Source organism: Kryptolebias marmoratus, linkage group LG16 (assembly GCF_001649575.2).
Source record: "Kryptolebias marmoratus isolate JLee-2015 linkage group LG16, ASM164957v2, whole genome shotgun sequence".
NCBI classification, from domain to species: domain Eukaryota; kingdom Metazoa; phylum Chordata; class Actinopteri; order Cyprinodontiformes; family Rivulidae; genus Kryptolebias; species Kryptolebias marmoratus.
In genome coordinates this window covers 1,274,874-1,288,021 of record NC_051445.1, presented here as the reverse complement: position 1 = coordinate 1,288,021, position 13,148 = coordinate 1,274,874, and the positions used below count along the sequence as shown (strand labels likewise).

General features: G+C 36.7%; 2 protein-coding genes across 7 annotated transcripts; one reads left to right on the top strand and one right to left on the bottom strand.

Annotated features, from left to right (window-relative positions):
- Positions 1 to 747: 747 nt before the first annotated feature.
- Positions 748 to 5,074, bottom strand: LOC108248880. Of its 3 annotated transcripts, none has more exons than XM_017437923.3 (7): positions 4,832 to 5,074; positions 3,925 to 4,068; positions 3,754 to 3,837; positions 2,962 to 3,018; positions 2,712 to 2,891; positions 2,460 to 2,619; positions 748 to 1,675 (listed from the first exon to the last, which is right to left on the bottom strand). In XM_017437923.3, exons 1-7 carry the CDS (start codon positions 4,877 to 4,879, stop codon positions 1,488 to 1,490), a joined length of 861 nt encoding a protein of 286 aa, XP_017293412.1. In that variant the 5' UTR covers positions 4,880 to 5,074; the 3' UTR covers positions 748 to 1,487. The 3 variants fall into 3 exon arrangements, with proteins under 3 accessions (XP_017293412.1, XP_024866802.1, XP_024866801.1); XM_025011034.2 differs by having other exon boundaries at positions 1,536 to 1,675; positions 2,503 to 2,619; XM_025011033.2 differs by having other exon boundaries at positions 1,552 to 1,675; positions 2,454 to 2,619; positions 4,832 to 5,073.
- A 3,225-nt stretch (positions 5,075 to 8,299) lies between these two features.
- On the top strand, positions 8,300 to 13,032 carry LOC108248889 (membrane-spanning 4-domains subfamily A member 8). Of its 4 annotated transcripts, none has more exons than XM_017437931.3 (7): positions 8,300 to 8,454; positions 9,829 to 10,016; positions 10,220 to 10,339; positions 10,882 to 10,938; positions 11,125 to 11,322; positions 11,746 to 11,868; positions 12,703 to 13,032. In XM_017437931.3, exons 2-7 carry the CDS (start codon positions 9,840 to 9,842, stop codon positions 12,766 to 12,768), a joined length of 741 nt encoding a protein of 246 aa, XP_017293420.1. In that variant the 5' UTR covers positions 8,300 to 8,454; positions 9,829 to 9,839; the 3' UTR covers positions 12,769 to 13,032. The 4 variants fall into 4 exon arrangements, with proteins under 4 accessions (XP_017293420.1, XP_017293422.1, XP_024866803.1 ...); XM_017437933.3 differs by having other exon boundaries at positions 9,829 to 10,072; XM_025011035.2 differs by lacking the exon at positions 8,300 to 8,454 and adding an exon at positions 8,461 to 8,485.
- The last annotated feature ends 116 nt before the right edge of the window (positions 13,033 to 13,148 follow it).

Genomic DNA, 13,148 nt, shown 5'->3' with positions numbered 1-13,148 from the left:
TTTAGACTTTCCTCTAACAACAGTCTAGATGCTCCTTTTTCTATTTGTTCTGTTCCTTTCAACAAAGATCTGGAACCCTGATCCATCTGATCCAGGATTCTGTTGTGTGATGGTCCGACCCAGATGAAGCCCAAAGATGTAGTAACTTTAGGGTGCAAAAAATGTACCATTGTTCTCTGGGCTGGAGTGACTGGGCCAATGCACCATTTTAACTGTAAAGGATATAATTATACCTGATGGTTCACACTCGTCACATTCTATAGGCCAACAGTGATGATGGGACACACACACTGCTGAAAAACAATACGCCCATTTAGCCTGACCATCTTTTTCCAGAGAAAGCAGCAATTAAACCAAACTGCAGTCTTGTCTTACTGCACCGACAGGTTATTCAGCTTTCTTAAACCTCAGTGTTTAAAATTAAATTAGCAAGAAAACACAGACATGCCTGTGGCTGAGCAGTAATCCACTCTAATTTAGCATGAATCAGCAGGTCCATTCAGAGCACCTGCTGGGGTTTGAGTCAGAACAGAAAAAAGGATTTAAGATTTGTGTTTGTGGCAGATGATCTGCTTGAAATTTTAACTTGAAACAGACAAATATAACAACAAATCTTTAGTTTAGTTTTGCATTATTGTGAAAATTAAAGTTTTGTTTTCCAAAAAAATGAATCTGCAATTTATGTGTTTTTATTTTAAAACAAAGTAGTGTAAAATTAGGAAAAGTTTAAATGTCAGACTCCAAATAATTGTTCTCTCAGTTTTATTTTATTAAGGTTTACACACACAGTAGGATACATGAATCTGCCTAATTTTACGGAAGATTTTTGAGCAGTTTCATAGCCTGTCACAATATTTGTCTTTAATTTAATTCCATGTTTTCTTCTGGATAAATCATCCTCAAATATCCCTCCGTTTTTCTAATCTTATCATCAAAATTTAAAGATTTAAACAAAAAATAACATAACCAATTATTCAATATGCATATTAAGTTATTGAATCTATATTACACATATAAAATAATATTTAGCTCAGAAAGATGGATATTTATATTTGATGAATCACTGTTATTTTATCAAAACTAAAACTTTACTCACACACAGACCCTCAGAGCAGAAGACAGAAGGAAGTGTATGTGTGAAAAAGAGGCTTTACTGCCATCTAGTGGCCAATGAGGAGCAGCACAGTGGAGCAGTGGTTAGAGCTCTCGCCTCACAGCAAGAAGGCTACAGACTCAAAACTCAGCTGTGTGGAGTTTACATGTCCTCCCTCTGCATAAGTAGTCTCTGGGTGTGCCGGTTTCCCCCCACAGACCAAAAACTGGTGACTCCAGATTGTCGGTGGATGTATTTTTTTGTTTCTTTCTTTTACGATTGTTTGCATTATTTAAAGAACTTAGTGCAACATTTAGTATGACTGAAAAGTGCTATATATAAATGTGTCTCGACGTAACTTCCATTATATAAGTACACAGTCTTCTGAAGGACTTCAACATTGCTTGTGTTGGATGACCAGAAGGGGGGCCAGTTTCTGTGGGCAGTGGCCCCCCCTGGGCCCCTCATGGCTCCACCCCTGATTCATGGATGTGTAGTTCAGGTGAACTGAATTTAAGCGCCAGGACTGGTCACAAAGACTTCCTTTAATAAAGGCTGTCAGATCTCTACATCTTTGACACCCTGCAGAAACACAGAACAGAAAGTTCAAATAATATTTGAACATTTTATACAGAGTGAATTTATACTCAACAGCCACTTCATTAGGTCCACCTGTTCAGGTGCTCGTTAACACCAGTACCCAATCAGTGAGTCAGATGGCAACAACTCAATGCATTTAGGCATTTAGATATGGTGAAGTTCAAACTGAGCATCAGAACAAAGAAAAAGGAGGATTTAAGTCACTTTGAACATGGATTGGTTGTTGGTCTGAGTATGATCTCCTGGGGTTTTCACACACAAGCAGCTCTGGGGTTTAAAGAAAAACAGTCCAAAACAGAGAAAAAACTGAGCCGCAGCTGTGTGGGCTTGGCTTGTTTATGTCAAAGGTCAGAATGCAGACTGGCTGGAGATACTGAAAAGGCAACAGTAGCTTAGATAACCACTCGTTCCTGCAGAACACCATCTCTGAACGCACAACACGCCCAACCTTGACGCAGATGGGCTCCAGCAGCAGAACAACACACTCCTGTGAGCTGAGAACAGGAAACTGGGACTAATGTTCAGACACTCTCACCAAAATTGTGCAATTAATAAATAAATAAAGCACATTTCCTGGTCTGATGAGTCTGGATTCCCATGGAAGTGCAGCTGATCAAAATGGACCAGAATCTCAGAGGAATGTTTCTAACACCTTGTTGAATTAAGGCAGTTCTGAAGACAAAAGGAGTCCAACCCGGTACGAGCGAGGTGGACCTAATAAAGTGTCGGTGAGTGTATTCCTAAGTTTTTATAGATCTACTTTAACCATCATAATGGCTGTTTTCATTCAGCTTCCTGTTGGTTCCTACTTCGTCTCTTCCCCTGTAGCACAAAGACTTGATGCCAAGAACAGCAAGACTGATGGAGACACACAACTGAAGGACGGACACGACGATCATCGTGATGTCCACACCTCGCAACAATTTCTGACAGACGAGAGGAAAGAGAAGAAAGATCAGAGCTCAAGTTTACTTAAAAACAATTATAATTGACCTCACACATGTGGCTGATGTTTTACCTGAGCTAAATTAGCCAGAAATATGCAGTTGTTGTTGTTGTTGTTGTTGTTTGAGTTAAGATTGTTGTTATTTGCACACATCCAGATGATGGTGAAAGTTGCCACATGGATGGCATACAGCACGATGCCAACAATGGATAAAATGGCTCCAACTATGTTGACAAAAGCAGAAAATCCCACCTGAGAGGAGAGATTTGGTTATTTCTTTTCAGCGTGTCACAATAATGAGTGTTTTCTTCTGTTTACCTACCAAACAGGGGAAAGGAAACATGTCAGCAAGGATTGAAACGATTCCAGCTGTGATGAACTGAAAGGAGAACAAACAGCTCAAATATATTTATTTATTAAATGAGTTAAATAACTTAATGTTAGACTTTTATGTTATTTTAAAGGAACTTGTCATAAGGCACCTTCATCTTTCTAACTGTAAACTGATTTCTGTGGTAATTTCACAACATTTGGTCATGAGCCCTTTGTGTCAGTTTTTATTGATAGGTGCATTTTAGTTTTCTGAATTTATAACCTTTTTTTCTTTTCTGAACTATTTAAACTTATTTATAGAAAACATTCCTATGGAAGTACACTAAGACTTCTTCAATTCCTTCCATAACTGTTTTTAAAAATATATTTAATCATACTTGTTTTGTTTTTAGTCTTTAGCTACTGTCTTGTTTATTTGATCTTTTAGTCATTTCCATGTGTGGGTTTAGTTACAGGACTTATATAAACCTGTATAAACCCAACCTCAGAACATCTACTTCTTATTTCCTTCTTTTCATTTATTCTCACAGCTTTTCTAATAACCCAATCTTTTACCTCTTAGACATTTAAAGTTTTCAGTTAGTTAGGAAACTATTGTAGGTAGCTTTCAGTCAAAAACTTTGCTGATCTTTGGCATAAAAAAGGCATCTTGTGATAATTTATAAGCTAACAAAATTGTGCAAGTAGAAAAATACCATGAAGGCACTGAAAACTGTAACTCAGTTTGAAGTGAGAACTTGTCTAATTATTATTATTTTTTTTTATTTTTTATTTTTTTTACCAAAGCACCGAGCCAGAAAGGGTACGCTTCTATTCGTTGTGGACCAAGTCCAATGTTGAACACCCCAACCAGGATCTGCACCGTCTGTGAAAGATTGCAAAAGTAAAATCACAACGTAGTTAAACTTAAAAAATAAAAATCTCACATTTTGAAGCCTTAAATCTCTCTCACCCCGAGAGCTCCGACTACACTGCTGCTCATCAGTTCTTTGCTCCCTGACCGGCACATCGGACTGGACCCGTGCTCTTTGATGACGTGACGCCACGATGACGAGATGCTTTTACGGTCAGTTGCCATGGCGACCACGGTCAGTCCCTTGTCAACAGAAACGGGCATTTTTAAAACTTACAAACTGTAACAGATTTACAACCCCAATTCCAAAGAAGTTGGAACTGGAATAAAAACAGAATGGAACATATTAAAGTTTATACAGGTTAATATCCAGGTGTTAGAACAACATCTGCTCCCATCCAGCCTGTTATCAAAGCCTGCCTCTCTGATGGTATGGGGGTGCATTAGTCCAGGTTTTAGAACAACATCTGCTCCCATCCAGGACTGTTGAGCAGACAGAATGGGACAACCTCAGGTCCAGATGTTTACAGGCTGATGGAGATGCTGCACAGAGGAGAACATCTGGACCGAGAAATGTGCCGCTGCTGTCAGATTCAAAATTACCTTTTTTTCTGTCAAAAATTAATCGTTTCTTGTTTTCCACATTTGAAATAAAATGTTTACTGTGTTCTATTGTTAATAAAAACAGAGTTTGTTAGATTTGTAGATCATTGCATTTTACACAACTTCTCGATGTTGTCAGAACTGTAGGAGAGATGGGTCCAAAGATGGATATTTATTTATAATACTGATTAATCTCAATAGAAATCATAGTAATTCAATACCAATATAGTATTAAACAAAAAAAAATAGAATTAACTTTTAAAAGATTTTATTTTATAACATCTTTGTTAAAAAGAATTTTAAATTGTGTGACTACTTTCATGACTCATTTGACAGAAAAACACAATAATTAGGTAACTTCCTATCAATAATTCTAAAGGTGTTGATAAAGCAGAGAACTCACCTGCTGAACCACCTCCTGCCTGTAAATCTGACAGTTTGCTTTTTCCATCACAAGTTCAGGCAGCAAAAACAAAACGGACAGTTCCTGTCGCTGGTATTTCAAATTAAAAGCATGCTTAATGGCAAATAAAGACAGAAATTAGACCGACTACTTGATTAGCACGTCTGAAATGCATAATAACTGGTAGACCTGAAATCAAATCTGACTTAATTTCAATCATTAAGTTTTTGAGTTCCTCGGAGGAAGCAGATTTTTTTCTCATTCATGTGAACCGATCAGTGTGAAAAATGTTGCTGTCCTCTTGCTTTAAAACTAAACTTTGATGCTGTTTAATCAGTAACTTTATTTTAAATGGTGGATGTTTGTTAAGGAGAATGAGTCGGTGCAGGAATGTCCTTCAGTAAACACAAATTCAAAAAGGCAGAAAGATAAGACTTTTCAGGCTTTCTTGACACTCCCAACTTTAAACTTTAGTCTGCTTTGGATACATCCACTAAAATAAACTTTTTTTTTTTCCTCTAAATATGTTCAAATCACTCCTCAACCCTTTCTTTTTTCTTTTTTCTTTTTGATTCTAATTATTTTTCTAAAAATATCAGAACCTCTTTTTCCAAAACAGTAAAGAAAAATCAGTTTAGAGGATTTTAACATTAGAAACCGGTGAGGAGTTCAGATTTATACAGTTTATATTACAGAACCAGAGAACAAGTGACTCACTGCACCGGAACACACAGCTAACCAGCTGTAAATATATTTATCACCCACTGCTGAAGGCAAAAGGTGATTGTGTGTGTGTGTGTGTGTGTGTGTGTGTGTGTGTGTGTTTGAAGCATCGGCAAAATATGATCTACTGGGCAGATGTTGATGAAACTTTCGGAAAGTAATCACTCATGTGTCTCTACAGCTGATTAACTTTGGAGCCAACCAAATTAAAGATGGCCGCCACAGCTAAGCAACCTTTACAAACATAAAAATACCTATAACTCAGACAATTTTACAAATATTGATCTCAAATTTGGTGTGGTAGTAGCTGAGAGTCATACCCAACACATAATATTAAATAAGATGGTGCAGAACGTCTGTGCCTTTTCATCAGAAGATGATTTTAATTTAAAGCTCCGGCATGAAAGGCGGCAGGCGACATGCATTCTTTTAAGGGAGTGATCCTGGAGGGCCTCCATCCTGCAGGTTTTAGATGTTTCTCTGCTGTGACACACCTGATTAGAATGACTGTGTGATTAACAGGCTTCTGCAGAACCTGAAGAGCTGCTGAGGAGCAGAGAAACATCTAAAACCTGTAGGATGGTGGACCTCCAGGACCAAGATTAGACACCACTGCTTTAAGGAATGTTAGGCCTTTCTTTCCAAATGTAATAAATAATTCTGATTTATTTTGTTGCCAGGAACTGGCATAGCCTGGGACCCAGCTTACAGAGCACCTGACCTCGACGGTCCTCCTTGCAGGTGGTGTATGGCAAGCTGTTTTAACTTAAATTCATTTTCGTCTGACTATCCATAATTACATTCTAGATATCTAAAAATGCATTTTGACAGGACAAAACTACATTTTGACTATCCGGAATGGTAATTTAAGATATCTTCAATTACATTTTGACTAGTCAAAATTGCTTTCGAGATATCTCAAATGACGTCACCGGATTCGTCATTGGAAGGGTCAGACATCTGTAATTATAATTTAAGATATCTCAAACGTAATTATGACTAGCCAGAATTACAATTTTACATATCTGAAGTAAGACATTGCGTGTAAGCCCCTCTTTGTCTGTACTGAGCTGTCCAAAGAATTGCCTGAACATTCAATGGCGCTGGCTGTTTTGGACAAAATTGTAAGAAAATGCCACAATATAGAAAGAGCTCTTCAGTATGGGATATGCGGAGAGCGCGAAAATCGTGTACTTGAGGAATGTTTAAGAAACACGAGTATTTGAGCTGGACTGACCTGACACAATCAAGTAGCCTAAGGCTAGAATGCCTTACACACTGTCTGCCAAAATGCTACGTAAATTTATGACGTTTTGACTAGACAGAATACTAATTCAAGATATCAATAATGTCATTCTGACTAGTCAGAATGTCAATTGAAGATATCTCTAATTAATTTAGAGATATCTTAAAAGGAATTATGACTATTCAAAATTACAATTCAAGATATCTATAATTTAGTTTTGTCTAGTCAAAATTACATATGTCCTATCCAAAAACACATTTAAGATGTCTTAAATTATCGAGTAATTAGAGATATCTTTAATTAGAGTTATGACTAGTCAAAACTATATTAAAGATATCTTGAATTGTAATTATGATTAGTCAAAATTTAATTGTAGATATCTGAAACGTGTATTTCAAATAGTCAGTAATTCATTTAAGATATGTTGAATTGAAATCTCCATACAAGTCAATGGTACATCTGACGTCATTTCGACTAGTCAGAATGTAATTATAGATATCTCAAATATGTATTTTGTCTAGTCGACATATAATTGGAGATATCTTCAATCGCTAAACATGTAGTCATAAAACAATTTGAAATATCTGGGATGTAAGGGCAGTAAAAATGAATTTATGTTAAAACGGCTTGCCATAGGTCAGGTGGGCCCATGAAAAAATAATTTAGATATTAAGAATTTGCTGCAAAGATCGTCTGAGGATGTAATATTTAATTGCATTTTTAGTTTTCTTAAGAAATCAGGTATTATGGGAAGATTATAGGTATAAGACATCTAATCTCTACTCCAGTCTGGAAGGTGGCGGTAATGCACCTATAAGTTGTTTGCAAACCGCCATAAAACAAAAAGAAGAAGAAGAAGAAGAAGGTGGGCCCACATGGATTTTTTTTTTCTTTATTAATTCTTTTTAACATACAAAAACCATTATAATGACAACTTCACAATCAACAATCTTTTCAGAAAATATATATACAAAAACACCTCCCCAACAATGAAAGTGAAATTATAACATCTTAGTGCACACTAAAAAATATTAACAACACAACACATTATAGTCGAGTAATCAGGGATATAAAATAAGATCAACAACACAATAAAATAGAAACAAAAATAAAATAAAAACATGGGGTTTATACCAACTTAAATTCTGCTATAATTGAGAAAAGTTTGACTGCTGGGGCTGTATTAATTTTTTTCAAAGATTCACAAAATAATAATAAATCATTTTTTAATGCTTTTACAGCTGGAAGACATTTTGAAAAATGGCATTTATGAATGTAAAATTTTGCAAACAGTATAATATTATTAATCAAATATTCAACTTTTTTATTCCTTATTGAAATTCCAAATTTTATTCCATTCCAGGAAAATGACTCAACTTGGAGAGATTTAGACCTCAACCAGTTATATATTTCTTTCCAAAGATTATTTACAGTTTCACATTCATAGAACAGATGTTCTGTTGATTCCGAGTGGGCCCACGTGGAGCAGCATTCTGTCCATTCTTCCGGAACAGCGTGGTGAACAAAGGGTTAAGTTTCAGAGGACGGTCTTCTGGGAACAGGCTGGCTCCACTCCGAGTCCTTCCCAGCTTTTCCAAACAGGATCTGTTCAGCAGACAGAAGATAAAATTCTTCCTTTTTTTGTGATTCTCAGGTCAGTCTCTTTCTTTGATTCGGTTTCTAAGGTAACGGATTTAAGTTTCTGTTTGGCTGAAGTAAACCAGCGCTGATAACGTTTGTTTGTCAAAGTTCAGAGTAACGCTGTATATCAGCTTTATTGGTTATTTATTGGAGACCTGTTGTTAAAAATATCAAATTTAAATATAGATATTCATCTTTGGAAGAGATATATTTATTGTTATTGTCACAGCACAAATAATGAAGCTGCAGCAGAAACTTTAAACTTGTTCTGGACAGGTGCCGCTTCTTACTGTTGTGTACCTGTAATTTCTGTCTTTGTCCTGGGATTAGGTTAAAGTTAGAGGACAGAGCTGGGATTTTGCTGTTATCTGTAAGAGTAAAATGAGTTCAACCTGTAAGACATGTAATATGTTCATGACGCAGCAGAAAAAAAGTACAAATATCAACTCGTGTGGTTCTTAGAGGATGAGCATCTTATTTTATTGACTGGATTTGAATTGTTTATACATGTCTGCTTTAAAGATGTATTATATTTGTTAAAAATATATAAAAAACAATTCTGAACACGGACGTTTTATTTTGAAAAGGTTGTAGGCTAAACGGATCACGTGACAGAAGAGCAGCAGTCTGGTGTAAACAAGACATAAATCAACAACATGAACCGTGAATGTTTGAGGTTTCTGAAGTTGTTTTTACCAAAATGGAGGGCGATGCTACAACGACCTGTACGCTGTTTCCTGTTCAGCTCTGACGTCATCAGAGTAGCTCTGTCCCCGCCCTCAGCTGGGCGTCGGCCATTTTAAGGGACAAACTCGTGTAAAGACTGTTAGAAAGGCTACAAGTTTTATATCAGCAATCTAACGATATATATTTAAAATAAACAGTTATCTGCAGTCATGTCTTATGATTAGTTTGATCAACTTCACCCAAACGTTACGACCAGATTTGTGCATAAAATTGGACCTAAGAACAAAATACAGAACATTTCCAACTACTGCACTGAAGCACCAGGTTGGATTGATTTATGTTTAAATATAAATTGTTAAAGTATTCTAAAACTGTAAGAACTGTTTCTAAATCACGTTAGGACTGTAGCCTGGCTTTAATTGGTCGTTTAATAGCAGATGGAAATATGTAGAAACTATGGGTTTGTTTACCATTTTCATGTTTAGTTGAATGCTTGTCGTCAGAGGAGTTAATGAAACTGCTGCTGGAGCTCACTTTGTTTACATGGTCCCTCAAAATGGTCACACCAGGCAACCATTAAATGACAGCATGACTTGAATGTAGACGGATCTATAAAGTGGCTCATTTTGGTTCCTTGTTTGCAAACCTTTTTCATACATCTGTGGCTTTAATGAAACGGAACTCTGCTGTCTGCTTCCAGGAGCAGGAAGGATGTCTGTGACTGTGAGCAGGGCTGACGGGGTCACTGTGTTCACGGTGACCTCTGACCAGGAAAGCCGATGGCCTCCTGTGTGTCAGGTCCTGAAGAGCCTTTGCTACAGCCCGATGTGCTGCTCGGTGTCCCAGAACCTGAGGAGGATCCAGGGAACGTCTCTGTCTGTCCTCGGGGTGACAGTCCAGATGCTGTTTTTTATTTAGCCCTTATTGGGATTCAAACTGAGGATGTGATTATTTTTGATGGAAACTACTTTTTAGTCATTTTGTTGTTTCCTTTTTGAAGCATTTTGTTTTGGTCTCGTAATAAACAAAAATCTAGACCACTGACATTTATCTGATGTAAGTTTTCACCACAGATGTCTTTTCTTTTAAAGTCTCTGCAGATCGTAATTGGCCTGCTCAACATTGGCCTTGGTGCCATCCTCCATCTGTCTCGTTCTGCATCTCTGTACATAATCTGGAGTCTTCAGTGTCCTTATTGGCTGGGAGCGCTGGTAAGCAACTACAAAAGAATTCATAAAGGTGGATAAATGCAATTCTTTTCCACTGTGACTAACATTTCATTCCTTTAATTGTTTGATTTGTTTAATAAATTAACTAAAAAGCAAGTGGTCTGTTTAAAAAGATGTGAGTTTAGCTGTTTTCTGTTTGTACCTTAGGTGGATGGTTAATCAGACTTCTGCTTACCCACCTCACCCCGATTTGTTGTCAAGGATTGTCATTTTGACCGAGGAGGACGTCTACTAGCTTAATATAACGCTCATGACATGTAAATTTTTAGCTTTCAGACAAATCTGTTTGGAATATTGGCAGCTTTGTGGGGGACCAAAGAAATTTTGAAAAGGGCCATATTCGGCCTGCGGGCCGCTTATTGACTAGGCCTGCATTAAATCAACATCAACAAGTAACTTTAAACCCCAAAGAGCTGACAGGGTAGCAGCTTCTTTAGTTTTCAAACTGCTTCATAAAAGTTGTAGAAATTTATTTAATATTTGAGTAGAAAAATAAAATGTATTTTTTTTTGTCTTTTCTTTAGTTCATTATATTTGGCATCATGTGCATTTTGTCTGAGAGGTATCCAAGTCCATGTACGGTGAGTTGAACTTTATCACATTCTTATTGTTATTTTACAAAATTGACTGAACAGAATTTTTGAGGGTTCCTAATATGACCAGTCACTTATTGTTGAGAATGTAAAATATGAACCAGGCTTTTTAAATACTTGATTCTTGTGATGTTTTGTTTGCTTTTACTTAAAGTGATGAGTTTTATCTTTTAGGTCATCCTCAACGTGACTCTGAATTTGGCTGGAGTGGCCTTTGCCATTACAGCCATTACTCTCTACTCCGCCAGCGTAGCAAATATCCATCTGTGGTGGTATTACTGTGAAGAGCCGTACTACGGGACAACACCAAGTCCATCTCTTCAAGATGAATACCGTAGGAACGCATGCTTGACGAGCAAGAAACTGGTTCTGGTAAGAGTTAAAAAGTCCATCAGACATATCTCTTCAGTTTCTTAACAAATGCTGTTAAAAACTCCCATTGATTGCCATTCAGATTCCGAATTTGTATCATCTTCTCTTGTTTTTGTTGTTTGGTTGAATCTTTTGATTCAAACTAAGCATTGAAGTGAATTAATCTAGCTGAGTGATTATATAACATGTGCATCAAACCTGTAACTTATTTAACGTCCAGTAAGAGTTTAAAGGGTTGACTTCAGATACAGTGACATCTAGTGGTAGAAGTTGTGAACTACAACCGACTGAATACTTGTCAGGTTGTAAAAAAGGTTTTTGGACAACCTAATCTATGAAACAAAACAAAGTAATGTTGTGGCATGATAAACACTGTTTGGGTTTAAAGAGTTAAAGGTGTAACTGTTGTTTTCGTCTCATCAGATGCTCCTGAGAAGCATCCATGGTGTGCTGATCGTTTTTTCTGTCCTGGAGCTCTGTGTTGTCATCAGCTGTGTCGTCTTGGGGATCAAGGCTCTGAAGAGCTCTAACAAGGAAAAGAACAAGGTAAAGCATTGAGAAAAATCTTTTTAATAACTCGGGCCCTGTCCACACAGGAGCAGCTTTTTGTGGTTATTCAAAGGTTACTGGTTCAGACTTGCATTCACACAAAAACTATATATTAAGACCCCTAAAACTGTGTGTTTTAAACCAGGTTCAAAGGAGAACAAATCTTCAAATGTCACCTTTGTTTTGGCTGTTCACACAAAAACCCAATCTTTTTGAAAACAATGATGTCAGTTTTACCTCCTGCCTAACCTACGACCCCAAACATGATCGACTCAACAACGAGTCCATGCAGCAAAATGTTTGTATTCTGTATCATTTTAATGTGCAGACAAGACTGATGAACAAAATCATTGTTTTAAATTGATCAGAGCAAAAATACTCTTAATATTACTCTAATTATTCTAAGGCCAAACATGTTTTCATCACATTATGAAAACTCAGGACACACAACACTATTTTATACAAGATTTTACCAAAAATTCCCAGTTGGTCAAAGTCGGCACCGGTCTGCACGAGTTGGGGACAGTCGGCACAAAAACAGACCCGACCTGAACTTCAGTCAAACATGTTTGATGTATTCTAGTTTGACCTTTTGGGTGAAGTCTTGAATAGAAGAAAAACTATTTAAAAAACTTTCTTTTCAGTGATGATGTACCAGATGGTTTTAAGTGGAAAAGCAAAAAGCTCTGTGACTAAACCTGCTTCTTTACAGAAAACCCTTTCCTACTGTAGACATATCCTTTGTCTACAACAATTTAAAACTTTCTCTCTTCAGATCTGATGTTTGTCTTGCATTAACTTGACTTTTTTCGATACGTTTTTGTCTTTTAGAGCTTCAGTGACCCAGAACAATTCAAACCACTGCTGGAGGAAGTCAGCACCAACTCTGCAGCCTGACAAACCTTCCACTTCCTGCACATTTATCCCACTGACTTGCATCACTCTCATATATATCATGACAGCTTCGTGCACTTTAATATGTAGTCTGCGTGAAATATAATGTGCTGTTTTGTATTTTGATTGTTTTTCTTGTTTCTGACAGATTTTTTTTCTTATTCTACATTTGGGTAAAAGAGGGGGACGTTTATGTTGCATTAGTGCTGTTTGTGTTTTGCTGCTTTACAATATACCAAAAAAATCTAAATAAAGATATTAAAACAATATCTTAATTTTTTTTTTTAATAAACATCCTACAAGCTACATGTCTGGTAAACTTTAAAGAGAATGTTTTGCTTTTTTCTCTCGTTTTACAAACTGCTGCTTTTAATCTCATTGCT